Source organism: Apteryx rowi, unplaced genomic scaffold, assembly GCF_003343035.1.
Source record: "Apteryx rowi isolate R43461 unplaced genomic scaffold, aptRow1 scaffold_17, whole genome shotgun sequence".
Classification (NCBI taxonomy): Eukaryota; Metazoa; Chordata; class Aves; order Apterygiformes; family Apterygidae; genus Apteryx; species Apteryx rowi.
In genome coordinates this window covers 983,967-1,003,707 of record NW_020447974.1, presented here as the reverse complement: position 1 = coordinate 1,003,707, position 19,741 = coordinate 983,967, and the positions used below count along the sequence as shown (strand labels likewise).

The window sequence follows — 19,741 nt, the reverse complement described above, 5'->3', positions numbered from 1 at the left end:
AAACAGATGGCATAATTCAGAAAAAAAAAGTCCAAACAGTGAGTATGGCCTGGTTCTGGTTCACAAAATGCACATTCTTGGACCTGTTCTGTGCTTACCCTGCTGCTGTGCATCACTTACAGCATACATGTCAACCTATTAGATCAGGATGATCACTAGCAGAGAGCAGAACAAGCCCTTCCATAGATAGGTGAGCAATCCCAGCYGCTGTTCTTCAAAGTAAATTAACTTCTCATCCTGACGAAGCCTGCTAAACTTGTTATTTGACTGCTTCAAATACTGGTTTGGTTGTTGGTGCATCAAGTCAAGTTCTATCAGCCATCTCACCTTTCAGAACAGGTCAGTAAAGATGCAGCCACCCTGATGAATCACCSGGCATTTCAGAAACACTTTGACTTAGACTAAATAGAGTCTAATTGAGCAACTTGAGGTAGAACCTGCACTATGGAGCGGTCCTTATTTTGAAGGGAGCATTTGGAGCACATCGCTAACTAGACATCTGTTACTGGGGTATTTTCGACACTTGCACATCTCTGATTCTAATATTACAAAAATCACTTACGTTCTGTTTGTATCTCTGCAGGATGCTTCATCCTCTAAGTTATCACTGAAAAGTGTAGCAAGTACAATATATATGGTATTCACATTATGAGCTTTTCTATTAGACTATTGTTTCAGATACTGTACTTTATTAAACACTTTACTACAAGCTACAGTAGTACAAGACTGCTTTTGTGTGTTGAAGAGAACACATCTTTTATATCCAGTACCTAGCTTTTTGAGGAAGCCCTGTGCCATGGAGCAATGGGAGTTTATAAGAGCTGTCTGCAGGAAGAGGGAAGCCCCCATCTTTGACAAGGTTACATGGAACTGCAGCACCTGATGACTGAGCTAATTTGACCTATCAGGAGTTTAATCCCTTCCAGCCACATTAGAAATGAATCCCAGATGAAAGCTCTTTATTTGATATGTACCATATTTCATTAAAAAGGATCCTAGTCCAAGAGACTGGACAGATTTGGACTTTACAAGCTTTGACTGAAGAAATCTGTAAACAACCAAACATGCAGGTTTGTCCATCAGAGAACAGCTATAAAACGAGGAAGTTTATCTGCACTGTCTGCTTCACTTCCACCTGAAATTCCCCTGTTCAAACCCTAAACCACACCTTGTAGGACTGGTAAAAATATATGAACTGAGAATGAAGTAACAAATGTGGGAAGAATAAAGGCAGAGTGAAAAGCAAAGAAAAAAATTATATAAGAAAAAAAAGTCATCATTTTATTGAGCAATGATATGTCAGTGAGGATTAAGATATTAAAATTAGCTATTTCAAAATCAGAACCATTTGTTCACAGAGTAGAGAAACTTCATCTTGAATTATCCTCAGTATACTAAACATACATTATTTCTAGGCATCACTTGCTCTCATCTGTTTTGTTTTTCTTGGGATTTAATATATCTGAAGCACATAACATGCCTGCTATAATGTGTGTTTGAACAGCTGCCCTGCACAACGGGTGCACAAAGTTCAGGACTGCCTGGAAACCCAGCAGTAGTGTAGCCTAACCCTTTGCACAGATCCTCTGGCCTTCATTTCAACAGCACTGGAAAAGACACTGTTTCTAATTCAAAAGCTTAAATTGAATTATGAGAATATCCAAACTGTGTGACAGAAACCACTTGAATAAAAGGGCATGAGAAATCTGCTGAGACACGGTAAAGCAATTTCTAAAAATATTTTGTCTATACAAAAAAGCAGGCATTCTGTCCTTGTTTACCCTACAGATTATGAAACATCAAATACATCTACCTAAAAAGCAGCAACAGACACTAATTAACCACAACAAAATCGGATTTTTTGTCTGTATTACAGTATGCTGCCAGGACAAAGAATAACCTGATTAACACTCAAACAAAAGCCAGGCAATGGGGCTGATCCCGGAGCGCACCCAGAGCCACGTCCAGTGCAGCGGCGGCGCGGCGAGCAGCAGCACAGTCCTGGGGCCCTCAGGCGGTGGGTCGGCCTCAGCCCCGCCCAGCCCGGCACCGGCCCCGGCCCCGGCCCCGGCCCCGGCCCCGGCCCCGGCCCCGGCCCCGGCCCAGGCCCAGGCCAGGTGGAGGGAGCAGGCACAGGTGGCCAGGGCCTCATTAGGGAGCGGGAGCCTAACGAGTGGGTGCACCCATGGCCTGCTGGGAGGCCCTGCAGCTATAAAGAACAGCTTTCGGCCAGGACAGGGTTTGGATGGTGGTGCTGGTTTGGGGGGGGAAAGAGCTGCCTAATGCAGGCTTGTGGGTGGGTTGGCTGGTTGGTTTGTTTGTTTGGGTTTTTGTTAATGGGCCTGGAGGAGCCTAAGAAATCACAGGCACAGGGAGATGTGGAGAGGTAGCACAGCAGCCAGGCCAGCGCAGCCCAGCATGCTCTCGGGAGGTCTTGGCCAGGTGGGCACTTGCCCTGCTTTTTAGGATACCTTTGAAGACAGGCTTTGTGGCTGTGTCACCTTCTCGGATGCGCGGCAGGCAAGGATGGAGGCCTGSTGCGGCCAGGACGCCGAGGGACTGCGGCTGGCTGGTGAGGTAGGGCCTGTTGCAGGCAGCCTTTCTTGTGATTAATGCTAGCACTGAAACCCTTCCTGGAGAAACTGCCTGTAGTGAATGAAGGGGCTCAAATGTCTCTGCTGGGTGATGCTGGTGGTCTCGCAGCAAATGCTCTGCAGCAAGGAGAGATGCCCATAACAGTAGCAATGGCCATCCTGTAAAGGACAGATACAAATCCCAATTAAAAATATTAAAGAGAGAAGCTAATGCAGTAGTCTCTTTTTTAAAGAAAAACAGCTTGGTTTTTCTTTGCTCTGTATGTTTGCTGTTTCTGGTTAGTTTGTGTGCCACAGCAAGCTGACAAGTTAACAAAATAAGACTCCTTCTGTAGGATCAGCGCTAGGGACAGACCTAAAGCAGCATGCCAGACCTGAACTCCTGCAGGCCCTAAGGCAATACAAATCCCTGCCTGGCTTCAAATTTTTATTTCTAGTTCTAGGAAATTAAGAYGGAAGCACTATAGAAAGCATATTGCTAAAAGCTTTCTTTCACTTGGAGAGAGCAATAAACTATAAAGATGAGYTTATAAATAGGAAATTGCAACTGTTCAACATGGATGCTGCAATTCTTTACTGACAGCTTTGAGAAGCTTAGCTGAATACTTTGAGGGAAATTCCAAGATGCTTAACAAGAAGTTGCTAATGTATTAACTACAGGGCAAAGAGGGGATGGAATCAGGTGGGCTCAATTTACAGGCTTAAACTGAGGCCTTTCTCAGAACAGTGAAGGCTTATCAGTGTGCTTTTATTATTTTTAATGAAAAGCTTGGGTTAGATCAATTAGATCAAATAGATTTCAGAAACCTTATTAGTAGTAAATAGCTCTCATAACACTAAACCAACTCTTGGGTTAAGTAACAAGATTGTTTGAGTAGCAGTGGGTTGACAAAACACTTGAGAGCCTGGGAACCTGCAGAAAATAGCAATTTGACTTTCAAAACACCTGCTTGGATTAAATGATATCTAGGTTGCAATAAGATGGGTTTGTTCTGTTGAACTTCCTCTACTGTTTGCTAAAAGATGGTTTCCTACTCAATTTTATTAAAAGTCTATTTTCTAGCACTATTAACCTATGGCAAAATCTGTTGGCATTACATTCTTTCATCTGTGTACTTCAGCAGCACAACTGTTACAATTGATTCGAGCAGCTCCTGCTACAATTTTTCAGTTAGTTTCCTATTCTTGAACTTGAAAAAGCAATGCATTGGTGAGATTAGATCAGATTTTAAGAGTAAAGCTTTAACAATTTCAGAGGATCTTTCAGAAAAGTGATTAAAATATATAAAAGACTAGGAAATATGTACACTTATGAGCAACTGAAGGAACCACAAGTGATGCATAGGTCTTGTGCTATGTTTTTGTTGCTTCTTCCACTGTGGAAATCTTTCAATGGTGATTTGCATTTCTTGGAGGCTATATGTCTGTGCTTAGCATTTTGAATAAGCAAATGCACACACTTACTGGGGTTCAGCTCACATGTGGTCACTTGAGTATGTATTTGAGCCACAGTCTGAACTGTCACAGAACTGAAGGACTCTTGACCATGTAGTGAATCAAAACTTGATTCCAGTAATTGATATGGTTCCTTACTCTTCAAATTGTCTTCTAAATGATTCAAATAGTGGAGTTTTTTCCTTTCTGGGTCTGTGTGTCAATGCCCTCCCCTGTCCCAATCCCTATCTCTTTACATTTGGACTCACTAAACAAGGGTGGTATTTTGTATTTCACTTGCTCATTCTTTTGACTTTTCTTTGTTTATATACACTTCCAGGTCTGTTAGTGCTAGGGGGGAAAAAAGGCATCCAATGGCTATTTTTAGTTATAGGCTAGAGAATATTGCTTAAGATACTAAATGCCAACACCTCCTCAGTCTCATCAGCTGTGTATGTATGGAACAGCCAAATTTGGAATGGCAAGCAGAGGCCCAAGGATCCTATACCCTGTTTGCTAAACCAGAGTTACCCATGGCTGCTTTCAGACAAAGCTTAAAGACGGAGAAGGGTGAGGCTGGAAAAAGTGTGTGGCAAGCAGCCACTTCCTCAATGGTGCTTCATGGGGCAGAATTGCCTCAYGATTGCTTCATATGGCCGTGTACAAAGTGAGCTTTGCTAAATGTAGTGGAAATGTAAGGAACTTCTCCTTTATGAGAACTACTTAATTTGTGTCTGGCCTATGAAGATTTTTAACTCACTAAGGGTTAAAAACAACAATGACAACTAGCTATAGCTTGCGGGGAGGAAAAAAGCCTTTCCTTGAAGGATATGCATTTAAAATAGAAACAGCTAAGGCAAATTAGCTCCAGCCTCCTCATTTTTTCCACTCTTTCAGGGGAGGGGAAGCAGGCAAAGGGCAGAAACTTCCTTAAACTGAGGAGTGTGAGTCTCACATACTGTAAAGGCCATTCTTGGTCCTGAAATTAGTATCTAATGTAGCTGATGTAATTAGGCAAATCATTCTTCATGAAAACCAGACCGGAACCAAGCTAGTTTTATAATGAAGAGACATTTATTATTGGTATTTTTGTATTTATTAACTTAAAATCACATGAAGTATAACTGCACACAAGAACATACACCTGATATTCCAATGTCACTATCTCACAAATAAAAATATCTCTTGCTGTAACTCTTAGCAAAAATCCAGTTTGCAAACAGTTCTTTTGACCATAAAGGCTTTAACTAATCAAAACAAGTCAAATTCCTCTTTCTAGGAATACATAGAWGTTCTTATAGTCACACAGACACACAGTTCAGAAGCAAGTTCTGCAGCCCTGAAGTAGACAGAACTCCCATAGCAAACTTGCCTGTTCTCTGTCTGCAGAGTAAGTATAGTTCCATCATTTTTATAGTTTGTCATTGACAAGCAAACTTACTTAATATTTTTAAATACTTAAAACAAATTTCACACTTTAACAAGTATTTACAAAATGTTTACTAAAGATCAACATCCTGCATAAAGGTGACCTCAAGGATATATTGTTGCTACCATGCTACAATTTGCACAGAAGGGATATAAAGGCCATTGCTAGTTTTGGAAGGCTTAAACCCTTTGTTGATATAGCATAAGAACATTAACCTGTGGAAGGCAGAAGAGGTCATAATTTCAGTGCAATTACACAGTCAGTGAAATTACCCATTCATGACTCGTTTAAAGTACATCATGATGATGAGTCCAAAAGACTTTTGTTTTTTTGAATTATTGACCATTTAGTTCTTTAAGAACTGATTTCATTGAAAGTTTTCAGGCCATCATGTCTGTCTTCTACTGGTGATAGGAAGAAGTTGCATAGGGACCTTCTTCATTCTCCTCCTCTCTAGAAAGAAAATCATAATCAGATCAGGAAAACATATCACATCTCAGTAGCAAAACTGTCACAGAAATGCAGATAACTACTTTTTGTAACGGATCAAAATAGGCAAGACTGGTATTTCATAACAAATACAACTGCAGTGTACTATTTGTTGTATGCATGCCAGGAATTATCATTATTTGTTTCATGAATGGAAACCTGAAAACAAAGCTGTAGTAGCTCAGTAGTATATTGGAACATGTTTAATCAACTATTCTTGACACTACAGTCCCAACTCTAAGAAATACTGTAAGTGATAAACAAGTGGAGGGGGTGCTGAAGTTCCAGTATTGTTGCTCTCCCTCTATCTCTCCTTTCAAGGTAAAGACTTAGTTGTAGGTTTGTTTAGGGCCTTTTGAGGAGGGCAGAGGATGCAGATGGGGCAAATGAGGCATTAATGGGAGCAGTCCATCCTAGTCATTTGGATGGACCTGTGTCTTAATGCTGCAAGGATATTCTTTCTGTCCTTTAGTGGACTCCTTGATCTCTACTCTTTGCACATCAGTCAGTATTGAGACTAATCACTTGTTATGGCTCTTCACAGAAAATTATTGCCTGCAAACTTATTAATGCAATGACTTGATAAACAGAAGTACTATACCTATTAAATCTTCAGGAAGATCAATCTGCCTACTGTTTGCTTGATAATACTGCTTTTTTTGGAAGAAGTTATGTAAATCTATTGCAGTGCAACAATCAGTATCAAGCATGCTAGAGACTCCAAAGATCACTAATTTCTACCAGTACATCTTCAAAATTACATGTTACTGAGAGCATACTCTTAAAGATAACAAAGCAGCTGCTGCCAATGTTAGTGTTTTGGTGAGAACTGGAAGGCTTAACAGTTGTTTCAGGATGAGTTTCAAATGATTTGCAGTTACTTTTAATGCTGTATGTGCCTGCGTACAAAGATAGTTATTCATATAATCTAATAATGGTATAGGGGACAGGCACTTCAAATAGCTGTGTATACTTCAATAGTGTTTCAACTCCAGAAGTCACATTGACTTTTTTCCTACTAACTTCCTAACAATGTTCTTTCTGCAGCTTAAATTTTGTATAAAAMCCCCTAGAATAGAATAAAAACAGGAGAAAAACCTACAAAATAACCAAGCAACTGAGTAACTTGCACAGATTTTTTCCAGCCCTTCCCTGTTTGTGGGTAGTCTAGCAAAAATGTATATTTTTAAGCCAAGAAGATATGAGATTTCTTTGCCTTGTGACAAACTTGTCAAAAAATTAAACCTCCCACAAAATGTGGCTGCAAATTAAACTAGCAGCTATTTAATTTCAGGGATGTGTGGTTACAGTGGTACTGAAAAACTTTTAGTCTTTCTTGCCAAATACTACATGTACTCGCATTAGTGACACTACAGACCCAGCACCAAGCCTGATTCTTCAGAAAAGATATTACTTCAAAGTATACACAGACTGGCTGCATCTTAAATCTCATCAATTCTGTATTGCAGAACTGCCAAGGAATACTATAATCCACAGGCATGTTTCATAATAGCTGACGTGAAGGTAAAGTAACAATTTTTGAGGGGAATTTTTTTGAGGGAGGGGAAAAAATTAACTTTTAAATGAGCATAAAGCACAGTTAATCTATAAATTGTCTCAAGACAGTATTTTAAAACTGGTTCAGAAGTAAAACCCATCAATATACTAAGCTTCTAAGACTGGAAATGGGAGGGCTGGAAAATGCAGCCTGAGCTGAGGCTCAGTTGAGGCTATTTTAAAAAGTATGCTCTGAACCCAGATAAATGCCCTCCTGAGGCCACTGGTGTCCAGCCACACCTGCCCAGAACAGCTGCAAACAGCAATCTTTTGCTTGTTTGAGGATGGAGCCAACCTCTAGAATTTCAGAGCTTAGGATGAGGGATTCAGCAGGTAAAACAAGAGAAGGGCTATAATTTCCATAACTATGTGATTAAGGTCCCTTTTATCTAATTCTTCTAGCCATATTAAATCCCATAAATTAGATACCGAAGAATTGCTACTCCCATTTTTTTAAATTTAATTCTAGAGAATCAAAAGCAAGTAACTTGTATCATTTGATCTTCTCATATCATATTCAGAAGTTCAAATGCATCAATATTGTCAGAATGGGGAGGGAAAAAMAACTATTTTCTTTGCTTATAAAAAGCATATTTAATTCCATAGCTATATATAAAATCTTAGTTTTAAGAGCATTTAGTCCTCCTGCAGCCAAAGCTGTTACTGCAACTTACATAATTTTCTTTAGCCAAGAAGGAATTTGCTAATCATTCAGTACAAAGACATTCATATTTAAACACTTTAATTTTTAAATCCTTCAAGATAAATCAAATTGTCCAAAAAGTGAGCTTTTTATCTTGATTAAATAGGAATTTAATAAAGCAGTGACAGCCCAGCAGTGGAGAAACTCATTTTTTATGTTGTACACTGAAAATTACTTTGTACTTTTTAGCTTCACTATCTGTTTATCTCTTCAGGAGAATGTAGTTACTGCTTAACTGTAAAAGCTGAGAATACCAGTGCAGGCAGCTAAAATGTGGCAGAGTTGGAGCAAAAAGATCCTCCTAATCAGAGGCTGTCAAAATCAGCCTCCTTTCCACCCTCCTTGGAAACATCAATATTAGAATGTTCCTTGTATCTGTTATGACATGACAGCTACCAAATCTTGGACTGCAAGTAGCTGCGGTTGTTTATGGTGGATAGCAAAAGTAAACATGCAGAACTGAAGAGGAGAAATGCTGATGTTATATCAGTAGGCATTTGTAGACTTCAAAGATTCCATATTTCAAAACAACAGCCTAAGTTGTTCATCTCCACTTCACCTTTAAAATATGTATTTGGACTATAGGTTCTTGTAATTGGCAGAACTGGGCAGAAGCCTGGCATTTGGGTCACAGACAACTTTGAGGGGTTTCTGTATGTGGCAAGGATATGAGAACTATGTAGTAGTTATGCTTGAACCTAAGCAAAGCAGTGACTTGCTTTAATGCACAGAATAAAACCATTTCTGTCCAAGGTCTGGGTATGCTGCAGAAGGCACTAAGGGGTCTAAGCAAGAACAGCTTCTAGGCTTCTGTGCCAGAGCGCAGCACTAAGCCATGCGGAGAAATCTACTAGATTGTGCTCCAGACCCAGGCAATGATCAGGAATGCTTAATCATGTAGATCTTCAGAACTGTATGCACCAGGTCTTAGTCTGTTTAGATGTCTTAAAAATAAGCCAAGCTTTATACTAGATAAGATTATATACTAGTAGCTCTGGTAAGTGGCCCACAGACAACAGCATGGCAGTATGTTTATGTTTAATAACCAAACATGATTTTTTTCCTTACACTTTTGAGATGCTTAAAATAGCAAAGTGGTAAGTCACACGGCAATGTTCCCCTTCAGGCAAAGGAGAAGGAACAGCAAAGCATTCTGGTGCTTCGTAGTGTTGTCTTTTCCTGTTTGCAGCTCCCAGTTGGCCCCCCAGCAATTTGCAGGTGCAGAAAAACATCTACTGTAAGCTTTTATATGTGTTGGGCCACAATAACAAATGCTAACAGCCACTTTCATAACACTGAGAGCACACCTGTGACTGAACAAATAAACTGCAATCCAGTGCGTGGATGCTTCTAGCATTCACACTTAAACAGGGCAACAATCTGAGTACATGAGCTAATAGCTTTAGGAACCCTGAAAACACTGTTCTCCATAGGCGGCTTCATTCATTGAGGTATCTGTATTCTTTTAACTGATGCTGGTGAATAATTACTGGACAATTTAACTAAACTTGCTATCAATTTCAAATGTTTCAACATCCTACTCTTTCCTAGTTCAGTTCTAGGCAACTGAGCAGACTACAAACCTGTTCCAGTGCTGCACACCAGTAATTATATTGGCTCATAAAAGCAATAATTATTAGTGTGGCTCTGTTCAATTAACAAGGTGTTCAAAATCAGTCATTGCAAAAGGCAGTTGCAGAAAAATATGACCTGACTCAGAAGCATACTACAAGTCCTTAGTGTTCTAGCCTACCACAGTATTACCCTAAAATCATAAGGACTCTATAAAGAGTTTGCCTTAGAGTTCTTGTATTCAATTGTCTGATACAAGAAGCATCACTAAACTCTAAATTTCAGATTCAGCATACTGAAATGTGTATAATAGCATCTTGGGCAAGATGAAACATTGGTGTATTTTCTCCAAAACTATTACAAATTGCTCTTCTGTCACATGTAGATAAAACTAATAATGGATATTCTTCCCTAAAATTTAGTACATGAGTTCACTATATATGTTACAGAAAATTATATTATACCTTGGGTAATGTTTTTATAATAAGCCAAAAATTTCAAAAATTAAACTGGGCTTATAGCTTTAGGCTGTCTACATAGAGCCACACATCAGGTAAATCTGCTTGCTTGGGGGACTCCTTAAGCAATGCTTTCAGGCTGAATGAAGCCCCCTAGTAAAAAGTATTTACATGTAGATCTATGTATGTTTACATTAACTCTAACAGCAAAAGGCAGTTAGCACAAACTGGATCATATCTCATGACCTCTAACATCTGTCTACTTGCATGGATATCAAAGTTCAACATCCAGCCTAAAACTACACCTATTAACTATTTGTGCCTCAAGTTTTCCACCTAACAGCAAAAGGCTTTTGTTGCAGAAGCTGACTTCAAAGATTTAATCTACTTTGGGAGTAAAGAGGGGAAAAAAGCAGCTTCAAGAGGTTATGATTAAACAATGAAATTCACCTTAAGCCTTTTGTATCTCTAGACAACTTCTGTTGACTATGAAAYATATCTGTATGGTTGGTCAAAATCAAGGCATATATGCACATGCATTAGCAATTTTTAAGGTATACCAAAGTAAAAAGTAATTGATGAGAGGTCATTATTCTCCCTCTAGCTGTTAAATAAGGCATGGTGAGAGACTATTCCCCTTTTCAAGTTCTGGAGCTAATTGGCTGCTTCYGATTATCTTTCTCAGTCCCAATGTCCCTTTTGGTGGTAGAAAGTGAAGCACTAGGTGCTGCTTTCTTACATTTCCAAACAGACACTGGAGTACGCTGCAGTGCTGATGCTTGTCATGCAGCCCCATACATTTTCAAGAGGCCTTGACGAGGCAATCTCAGTACATAAGGCTAGAGTAGCCTGAAACAGCACTTCTGAGCACTTTCATAAGTGTTTTTCACTCTAACAGTAGTAAACCAGTTTCATAATGAATACACAAATCTCCTTTTATGATGGCTGTCCAATTCTCAAGATCCCCTGCTGAAAGCAAGGGACAGGAAAGATATGGGAGGGAGAACCAGCTCCTCTTGGGGAGCTGCTGTAGCAGATGTTGCCAGAGGTGCTTTGAAGTTCATGGCATAGTGACCTTCCAGTGTGGGATGAGAAGTACCATCCATGATACATARCTGAAAGGTAACTCTGGCTCTTATCAAGTCTCCCTCTAGTCCTGCTCTCTGCTATGGCCTTTGTAGGCATTCACTTTGGACCTTTGGCACTTCCTGCCAGACTGAAAAGAGGTGAATGCAGCTGGAGAAGATAAGGCAAAGATGGCTTTCATGAGCCATGACCAAAAGCCAGAGGTGGTGGGGTGGAAGGTGACATTAGGAAGACTTTATCAAACACTTAAGAAGTCTTCCTTTTCAGAAGTTTTGGACATAATCCTTATAAGTCTAAGCAAAAATACCTGCTAGAAAAAGTGAGAAGGTCAAGAGTTCATTCAGAGTTTGAAAAAAATTGACAATTCTGGCCTTTACTGTTCTCCTGAGGCTTCTTCAGGACATGCAAGAGAGCAAGAACAACTTCGGTAAACAAGTCTGAAAAGACAGAATTGGAGTTGCTATAGAATTTACCTGTTTTTCTTCCTGCTAGAAGCTAAAGATATGCACTGGCCAAAGTCTCCATGTAGTATCTATGTTTAGATATCAAACAGGCTGAGAAAGGAGGGCTCAAATGAACTTGATTTATATTTGCAACAGTAGCTCAGTGCTTTAAGTTACAACAGATGATTCCAGACCTCATCCTGAAACATTCAGAAATACTTGACATGAAACTATGCTATCAATGTGTAGCAACATGCACTTAACATTAATGGGAGTCTAGATGAGAATATAAGTGAAATCCTATTTGTATAATAAATGCATATGTAAGTACTTATTTGCTTGATGTTACCTCATCTGCAAAATCTGCAAGACTTACAATAACAGAGTGGAAATTGACCTCTGGTATTAGGAGAGCTCATTCATTTAAAATGTTACTTTCCTAGGCCTTAAAACATAGAGAGCATACCTATTCCTCATGGTGTTAAGGGTTAAAGCACTGTTAGTGAAAGTTCTGGAGAACCCCATTCTGTAATGGTGTATACTAGAATTTTGTCAGCTCTCCTAAAAGGGCTTTTCCCCAGAGTGCAGGAGTCAGATTTGTAAGCACATGTTGAAGCTTTGCACTGCATGCTTCATGTAGCATCATGACTAATAAAAATCTGTGCTCTATGCATAACTAACAAAATTACCTGCTAAATTCAAACATGAGGAAAAAAGTAATTTGTCCTTCTGTATCCATTATTCTTGGAGAATTCAGTAGCAAGCATTCATTTCCCAAGCCATAACCTAAGCAAGGTAGGAAACAGATACTAGTAGTAACAATGTTCTACTTTTGCAGTGTCACTCTCCTGGTATTGGCTCTGTTCATGGTGCAGCAAGGTCCCTAAGTGAATTTCCTCCTGCAAGGTAGCATGTTATTTTGTTCAAGGGATGTTAAAATAATTGAACTCTTTTGAGAGGGCCCACAGGTTCCTTCCATCCAGCTTAATTGCTGGGTCAACAGCACCTACTCTGTTAGATGCATAGATATGCATGGATAATGACTGGAGAGAGGCAGCAGCAGCACCTATTTAGCTAGAGATGCTCTGCATGGTATCAAAGATAACATAAGTTAAATGAATTTGTATAGAGGGATCTGAGGTCCAACAGCTGCATTTCTTCTTTCATATSATCAGTTCAAAGGAAAAATTGAGAAGTGTGCTACCATGATGTGACTCTAAGATTGTTCCAGCCTTCTCTTGAGACAGTATCAGTAGCAATGATACCATCATCATAGCAATGAAGAGTTGCGTGCACAGTGCAATCAAATGTGAATTACACTCTTAAGCTGTTTTATGGGATTTTTGCAAATGAGGCTTGTCCAATTGCTCAATGCAATATATTCCTCCCCTTCAAATGCTTGCCTGTTGAAATTTTAAATTGCTCAAATCACCTATAATGCTATATTAAAAAGGAATGATGGAACTCTAAACTCTTCATGTGAAGAAAAAGTGACCTTTCAGGATCAAATCTATTGAGCATAAGGCAAAAATAACACAAAATCAGAATATTTGAGGTGAGCCTGGATGATGGATGAAACTTTGCATTAAACAACTTCTCAAAAGCAATGTACGTATGTGCAGGCATGACCTCTCTCCTCTCTGTAGTAAGAGAAGATACCAGTCCCATGCAGGCATGCCTGTTATTGTCACAAGAAATGCCCCCTCAGCATTGCCCATTGATGCAATTTCTGCAGAGAATAGGCCAAACAACCAGCCAGGAAACTGCTCATGAGCAAGCTTCCRAGGGATGGTGAAAGAGTTGTAGGTTCATCCCCAAGGACAGGAAAACAAACACCACTGAAGTCTGTTCTTGCTCTAAGTCCTCCTCCTCCACTCAATGGTATGTCTACTCTGTGCACATGCTACATGTGTCAGAGGAGAGGATAATGATTACTGCAGAGGGGTCAAAAGGCCCTGCTTTTACTAGGAATTAAAAGGTGTGTGAGTTCTTTGCTGTAGAGGAGATAAAGAAAAGGATGAAGTCTACATATCCACACATCCACAAAGGGAGGGACCACTTAAGCAAAGGAGGTAGGACAGTTTAACTGAAAAAAACTGCAAGATGGAGTATATTTGTACTATTACAAGGCAGCTTAGGACAGAGGAGAAAAATCCAGTCATGCCTTGCTGTACACCAGTCTCCACACAGTCTCTGGTTTAGTATTCTATTGAAAAACCTGAGTTTGCTTAAATAGTTGTCTGCTTAAATACCATGACATCTGGGAGAATACTGTCCTTCCAGCTTTCATAGATATTATTGCTATTCTGAGCTACATAAATTGTGAAGTGGTCTTTATAACTGCCATATCAAGGCGTCTGCTAATAGGATACTTGTATATGTGTGTGGTACATAATAGCACAGATTTGCTGTTGACAAATTAAACAGCTACAGCTACTGTATGAAATAACCCACAAAGGGAGTTCAACTTGGACTTGGAGAAGCCTTCAGGATGAAATTAAGATGCTGAATATTAACTGATGTTTACCTGACAGTGTCATCTTTTAGTTTTCTGGCTGCTTGTTTGGATAACTTTATCTGCAAGTCCAATCTCTGCAGAAAATCTTTGGCAGATAGTTCTTCTGGTGCAGTGGGCTGATTGTCAGGCTCTTGAGGACTGGGAGAAGAACTACTGTCTTCCTGAACTGTGGCTAGTCCTTCATCACAAGAAGGGGAGCTGTCAACAGTTTCATTTTCAGGAGACTCCAGTGAATTAAGTCCATTGAACAGTAATGGTTTCTCTGATATAACAGGAATATTCAGGGTTTTCCTCAGAAATATACAGTCATTAGTGAACAGTTTATTTGCCCGCTTTATTTGTTCCATCTGAAAAAGATAGGAAAATATAAGTTATTAGGTTTGGGCACAGTATAAAATGCCACCTTTCTGAACCACCACAGTAATCTCCAGTTACTATAAAAACATATGTTGCAGCTGCAATGACTCTTGTTGTCTTAAAGGACTCTTTGCATTCAAAATTACTTTAGAGTGGATGCTCTGTCTTGGCCTTGTTAACACATTAGCTTCTTCCTTGCATGCAGACTTGACTCCACAATATTGGAATCTTTCTAGAGGTCTTGCAGCAAATAAAGATGCTTTTCTTAAACAGTCTTCTAATCGCTGCACTGGCTCATGTGAAAACTTTGCAAAAGCATTTTTATTCCTTGGAAAAACAGTGCTGTTTTTAGATTTATAGTGCAGTGAGGATGAACTGTTGGCAGCTGCCCTAGCTAAACTAGCATGCACAATCTAAACAAGGGTGACTGAGTTACACTGAGCCTTCTAGGACATGCTAGTTATGAACAGCAAGCTCCACAAATTTTGGAAGAGCAGTATATGCCTCATCCATAGTATTTTTTTCCTTGCTGATGTAACAAATTCAGACTTGCAGCTGAAGTCCTGACTTTCAGTGAAAAATCAGCCAGTAAAAAGAATGGGAAACTTAAATGTTTTGTGACATGGTTGCACAAGCTAGCAGCTTCATTGGCCAGTAAACTGAAGCCACAGTATAATCAACAGCAACATCTTGTATGTAATCATGCGTGTAAATTGCCATCACATAACCTAAATACCTCATGACAAACTACAGCTAAACAGGCCCTATCTTTCTCTGAGTACTAAAACATGAAGCTCTGCTTCTTCTGTAGCTATGGAATTTATAATGGCTTCTCAGACATATTGCTTTACTGAATAAGAAAAGCTCCCAGTAAATCTCTGTACTACCTCACTACTAATAAGCATATTCTTTAAGTACTTATTCAGGAAAATTTCCCCTCCAAGTCAGTAACAGTAGAAAACTAGTTTCCTATTTCTCAATTACAAGCTATAAAACCAGTGCTGAAATCATTATCTATGATTATAAGACTTTTATAAGGTTTTGTTATAACCTGAGCTCATGACACTGCTAGTAAAAGTCCTAATTAAATGAAAAGAAAGAAAAATGACTATTCTAATCCTCTGGTGACTGCAATAAGCATTGATCCCTAATCACTATGGTACTGTAATGATAAACACACTCTAAATAAAACCTGCTTGAAAACAAGTATGAAGAGAATTGAAAATACCTCTTGCCTGCATTAGGAGAGTATTGTTCATTTTTATTAAACTAAATGGAGCTGAATTGGATAAGAATAATACTGTTAAGTCTTGTGATAAGTAGCCTTACTGTTAGTATAATTGTCCAGAACAATCTAAGGGCTCTAAGCACTAGCCAGTTGCTACTTCAGACTTAAGATATTTTAAGTTTAGTTCTCGCATCATGAACATTTTCTAAGACTGATAAGCATAATGTGGTAGAGCACTCTTTTAAACTCTGTTCTGTCACTGCTTGGAATCCTTCCCAACTGCGAAAGAGAAAACTGTTAACAGACAAGAACAGGGTTAACATGTTTGTCTCTTATACTGAACCTACTAGCAGAGGAAGCTGCTTATAACTAAGGGAAAGCAAGGAAAATGTTAGTCTTCCTTCTCTGACATGCCCTACCCCTATAGCACACTTGAGAAAATGCAAGAGGAGAAAGGTGTTCTTGAAGGAACTTAAACATGGCCCACTCTGGCCAGAGACTGTCCTTGTTTACACAAGGGAACTAGTGAAGGGTAGGATGTGAAATATCAGCATGCCAATTTGCTCCAGGCTGTGTGGCTGCTTCCAGAATCGGAATAAAGCACTGCATGCAGTGTAGACATAAACTGTGCAGTAAGAGTAATTATCTGCTGTAGTGCCATTAGACATCTGTGGACTAGCCGCAGCTGTGGTGTCATCATGCAGCGATGTATTTGCTTAGGTCCTTGTAGTCTGAAATCTTTCTCCTTAAAAATAAACTGAAGATTTTCTCTAAAAAGGCTGGATGCCTGGAAAAGGGATAGTACTTGAAATGGTGCAATAAAGCTCAAGTACTGAGTTGTTTCTATCCAGTAAATATATGAAAACGGTATTGTCTCTGGAGAGAGAACCCCAACCTGTTACTGCAGATGTCCCAGCTGATGGTATGGTTGGATTTAATAATTCCTTTCAAAAGGAGAATAATTAAGACCCAGTGTTAGACCATAAGTTATCTCTTCAAACAAAAGAATCTCATTACTCTTCCAGTTCCAGAAGCCTGGAAACTAATTATTTTTAGTTAACCTTACATAGGTTTAGTTAACTGAACATATCTTACTGCCTGAAGGCAACAAAAGAAGCTTTGCCTGACTTACTAGTGAGACCTATAATGGACATTAAACAGAAGTTTAAATGCCAATTGTCATAATTTCTAAGACTAGTTTTGAGATATTTCTAATGTCTCATTTCCTTGAGTATCAAAACAGCCTCATTTAAAATGCTAGCTGGAGCCTYTCTCTATAAAATACAGTACCAAAGCTGAAACTTTATCTACTACAGGCTGTCTTGTCCAGGGGAGTAGGAAGGTGATGCTTCAGTAGCTGATTAATAATGAACTCTATTGCTATTCTGTCCTGCTTCACTGTAACTCTAACTCTGGTTACTTCTTCCTGGAATAACTTTTAAATATCATCTTGTGTCATTTGGAGAAGACTGCACTTCTGTGGACTGACTAAAGATGAAGTAGGAAATACCTCTCTGAAAAAAACATCCTTTACAGCCTTTAGCAAGTTACTTGATTATATGTGCACTACATTCTGCTCTCTCTGCAACTTTATATGACTAAATACATTCAGAGATGTATGGAGAGCAGAGTTTGACACTAGTTTTCTCAGTGCTGGGGAAACTTGATTGCTATTAGCTACAGACCTACAATAGCAGAAGCTGTAGCATGGCCATCTCTTTACTATTATGGKCTAAAGCCTTTGCTTTTAATGCTGTAGCTGAAGTTGCACTAATGCATAAACTGCTGCTGAACTAGCCTATCAAAACAGCTTCTGCTAGCAGTGAAACAAACAGGGCTCATCCCTCTTTCCCCCAAAAGAGATGCCTGTGTGTGATGGAAAACAATACTCCAACTGAACCATAAATGCGATAACCTGTGAGCTATTAATTTCCCAATGTTAATTTACCCAACCATCTTCAAAGGAAAAGCTAATGAGCATCAGTCATACAAGATTAATAGACAGTATCTGAGGGAAAAGGGTGAAGGGCATGGGAAGAGGACAAACAAAGCACTCGGATCTCTTTCTCCCCAATGTGTTTTCATCCATCTTAAATTGCCTATGCTGTCATAGCAACTCAGGCATTGGACAGGTTGTCTCTCACTGTGCAGTTGCTACCAGTGACAGAAACCACATGGGGAAACTCTTAAAAACAGTAATACTGAAGGCAGTGGCAGTCTAAGATAATTCTGATGTTCCACATTACAGCAACCCTTTCTTCTAGCCAAGTATAAGGGATGTAGGAAGTAAATGAAGTGACTCTTTAGAGTGAATCTGTCCTTGTAATTATGTGAAGGTGTAAGGGTCTTCATCTTGTGTTAAAATAAATATTTGCATATGTTCCTACCCTGGTGTGAAACCCATCAGAGCAAAACCACAATGACAGATTTCAGCTAACTTGGTATTCTTGGGTTAAGCTGACATGGAATTTCCCTTTCTCAGTTTAGGTCTACAATGCTGCTGTTAAGGTTTCCTAATCAGAATGCTAGCAACAAATGAGATCAAAACCCAGCCTCTATACCTTAAATGCATCATTAACACAGCAAAAAGCTAATTTAACCCATAATATGAACAAAAAGTTTTTTTAAGTTAAATGTATGTGTTTAATACTGGATAGGTCTGATCCACAACTTCAGCAGAAAGAGAATTCTAAAGTGTTTTGAAATGCTCTTCTAGAAAACTTTTTTAGTAACCGGTGTATACGAATTTTTCACTCAAATTATTGCAGTGAGCAAAAGCATTTCTGAACAAAGAAAATGGAGAAAAACAGCTAAATCATCTAGGCCAGAGACTTTATCTGTTATGGAAGGTACTGCCAAAAAAGCAAAAGCAAACAAATCCAAAAAGCAGCTCAGTTTACCTTGCTCATCCAAAGTGCTACTCAGCAAAATTTTGTTTTGATGTAGATCTGTGTAAATGCAAAATGCCATTAATCCTCATGTCAATAAGATTTGGTCAAAAGTGACTTGACCAAGATTTGGTCAAAATCTTTCTCCAGGGAAAGGAAGTAGACTTTAACCCTTTTCACAGCAAAAGCTGSATAAGTTGCACAGCCAGAGTAGGAAAGGAAACCCATTCCAGCTAGAACCTACTAATTCAGGAGTGTGTTGTCCCTCTTCTGGAGGGGGCCTAGCTGCATGGTGCTCTCAGTGCTGATGTGAGTGTGATGGTCACTGCRTACCAGCTCCATGCTGCTGTCCCTGTTCATCAACTGCTTGGCCCCCGAGCAAGTTTGCATGTTGGAATAGTGAAGCTGTGTACAGACAGGTCAGTTTGCAGCTTGCCGGGCCCCAAGAAACTGAAATGATGCTAGGATAGGCGAGCTCTTTCCTGTGGGGGAAGACAGTGCATTTGGCCCTGTTGGTAGGCCCCAGTGGACTCTGTCTTAGGCTGCCATAAACTTTTCGGTGTTTTCCACAGAAGGAAGTAACTTCTGTCTGGGAAGAGAGCAAAAATCAGCAGTACTTTTGTATCAGCTGTTAAGTCACCTGTTGGATGACTAATGGGAGAATTTCTAGCCCTGGAGCCACTGGAAGACCTCCTTGTGGTCACAGCCCACGTATCAACCCGAAAATAAAGATCGTCCAAGACGAGCTTAATTCCTTTCGGGTTTTTACAGCCTGCAGCAGGCGCGGGGGCGGGATCCCCGGCGCGGGAGCCCGAGGTTGCTCGGCGGGAGCGAGCGCGCCTCCCTGCAGCGGCCCCGGGCCGCAGCGCGGCGCCAGGACGCGCTTCGCGGGCCGCTTCAGGGGAGGAGGCGGGTGCCGGGTCCCGCGCTGCGCCCGAGGGGGCCGCGGCCGCCCCGGCAGCCCGGCGGGCAGAGCGCAGCCGGC

The 19,741-nt window shown here is 40.0% G+C and overlaps 1 protein-coding gene across 6 annotated transcripts; it reads right to left on the bottom strand.

The window, feature by feature from the left end:
• Positions 1–5,082: 5,082 nt before the first annotated feature.
• Positions 5,083–19,620, bottom strand: LYSMD2 (LysM domain containing 2). Of its 6 annotated transcripts, XR_003252611.1 has the most exons (5): positions 19,001–19,616; positions 18,769–18,816; positions 14,293–14,630; positions 11,630–11,759; positions 5,083–5,910 (listed from the first exon to the last, which is right to left on the bottom strand). XR_003252611.1 is itself a non-coding variant. In XM_026060520.1 (3 exons), the coding sequence occupies exons 1-3, from the start codon at positions 19,144–19,146 to the stop codon at positions 5,859–5,861; spliced, it is 447 nt and encodes a 148-aa protein (XP_025916305.1). In that variant the 5' UTR covers positions 19,147–19,597; the 3' UTR covers positions 5,511–5,858. The 6 variants fall into 6 exon arrangements, 2 of the variants coding, with proteins under 2 accessions (XP_025916305.1, XP_025916306.1); XR_003252609.1 differs by lacking the exon at positions 18,769–18,816 and having other exon boundaries at positions 19,090–19,620; XR_003252612.1 differs by lacking the exon at positions 18,769–18,816 and having other exon boundaries at positions 5,511–5,910.
• Positions 19,621–19,741: the final 121 nt, after the last annotated feature.

Excerpts from the sequence above, each read along its gene's own strand:
- LYSMD2 (XM_026060520.1), bottom strand. The coding sequence starts at position 19,146 with ATGCAAACTTGCTCGGGGGCCAAGCAGTTGATGAACAGGGACAGCAGC. Across the intron at positions 5,911-14,292 it reads CTAAAAGATGACACTGTCAG|AGAGGAGGAGAATGAAGAAG; the intron begins GTAAACATCAGT and ends TTTTCTTTCTAG.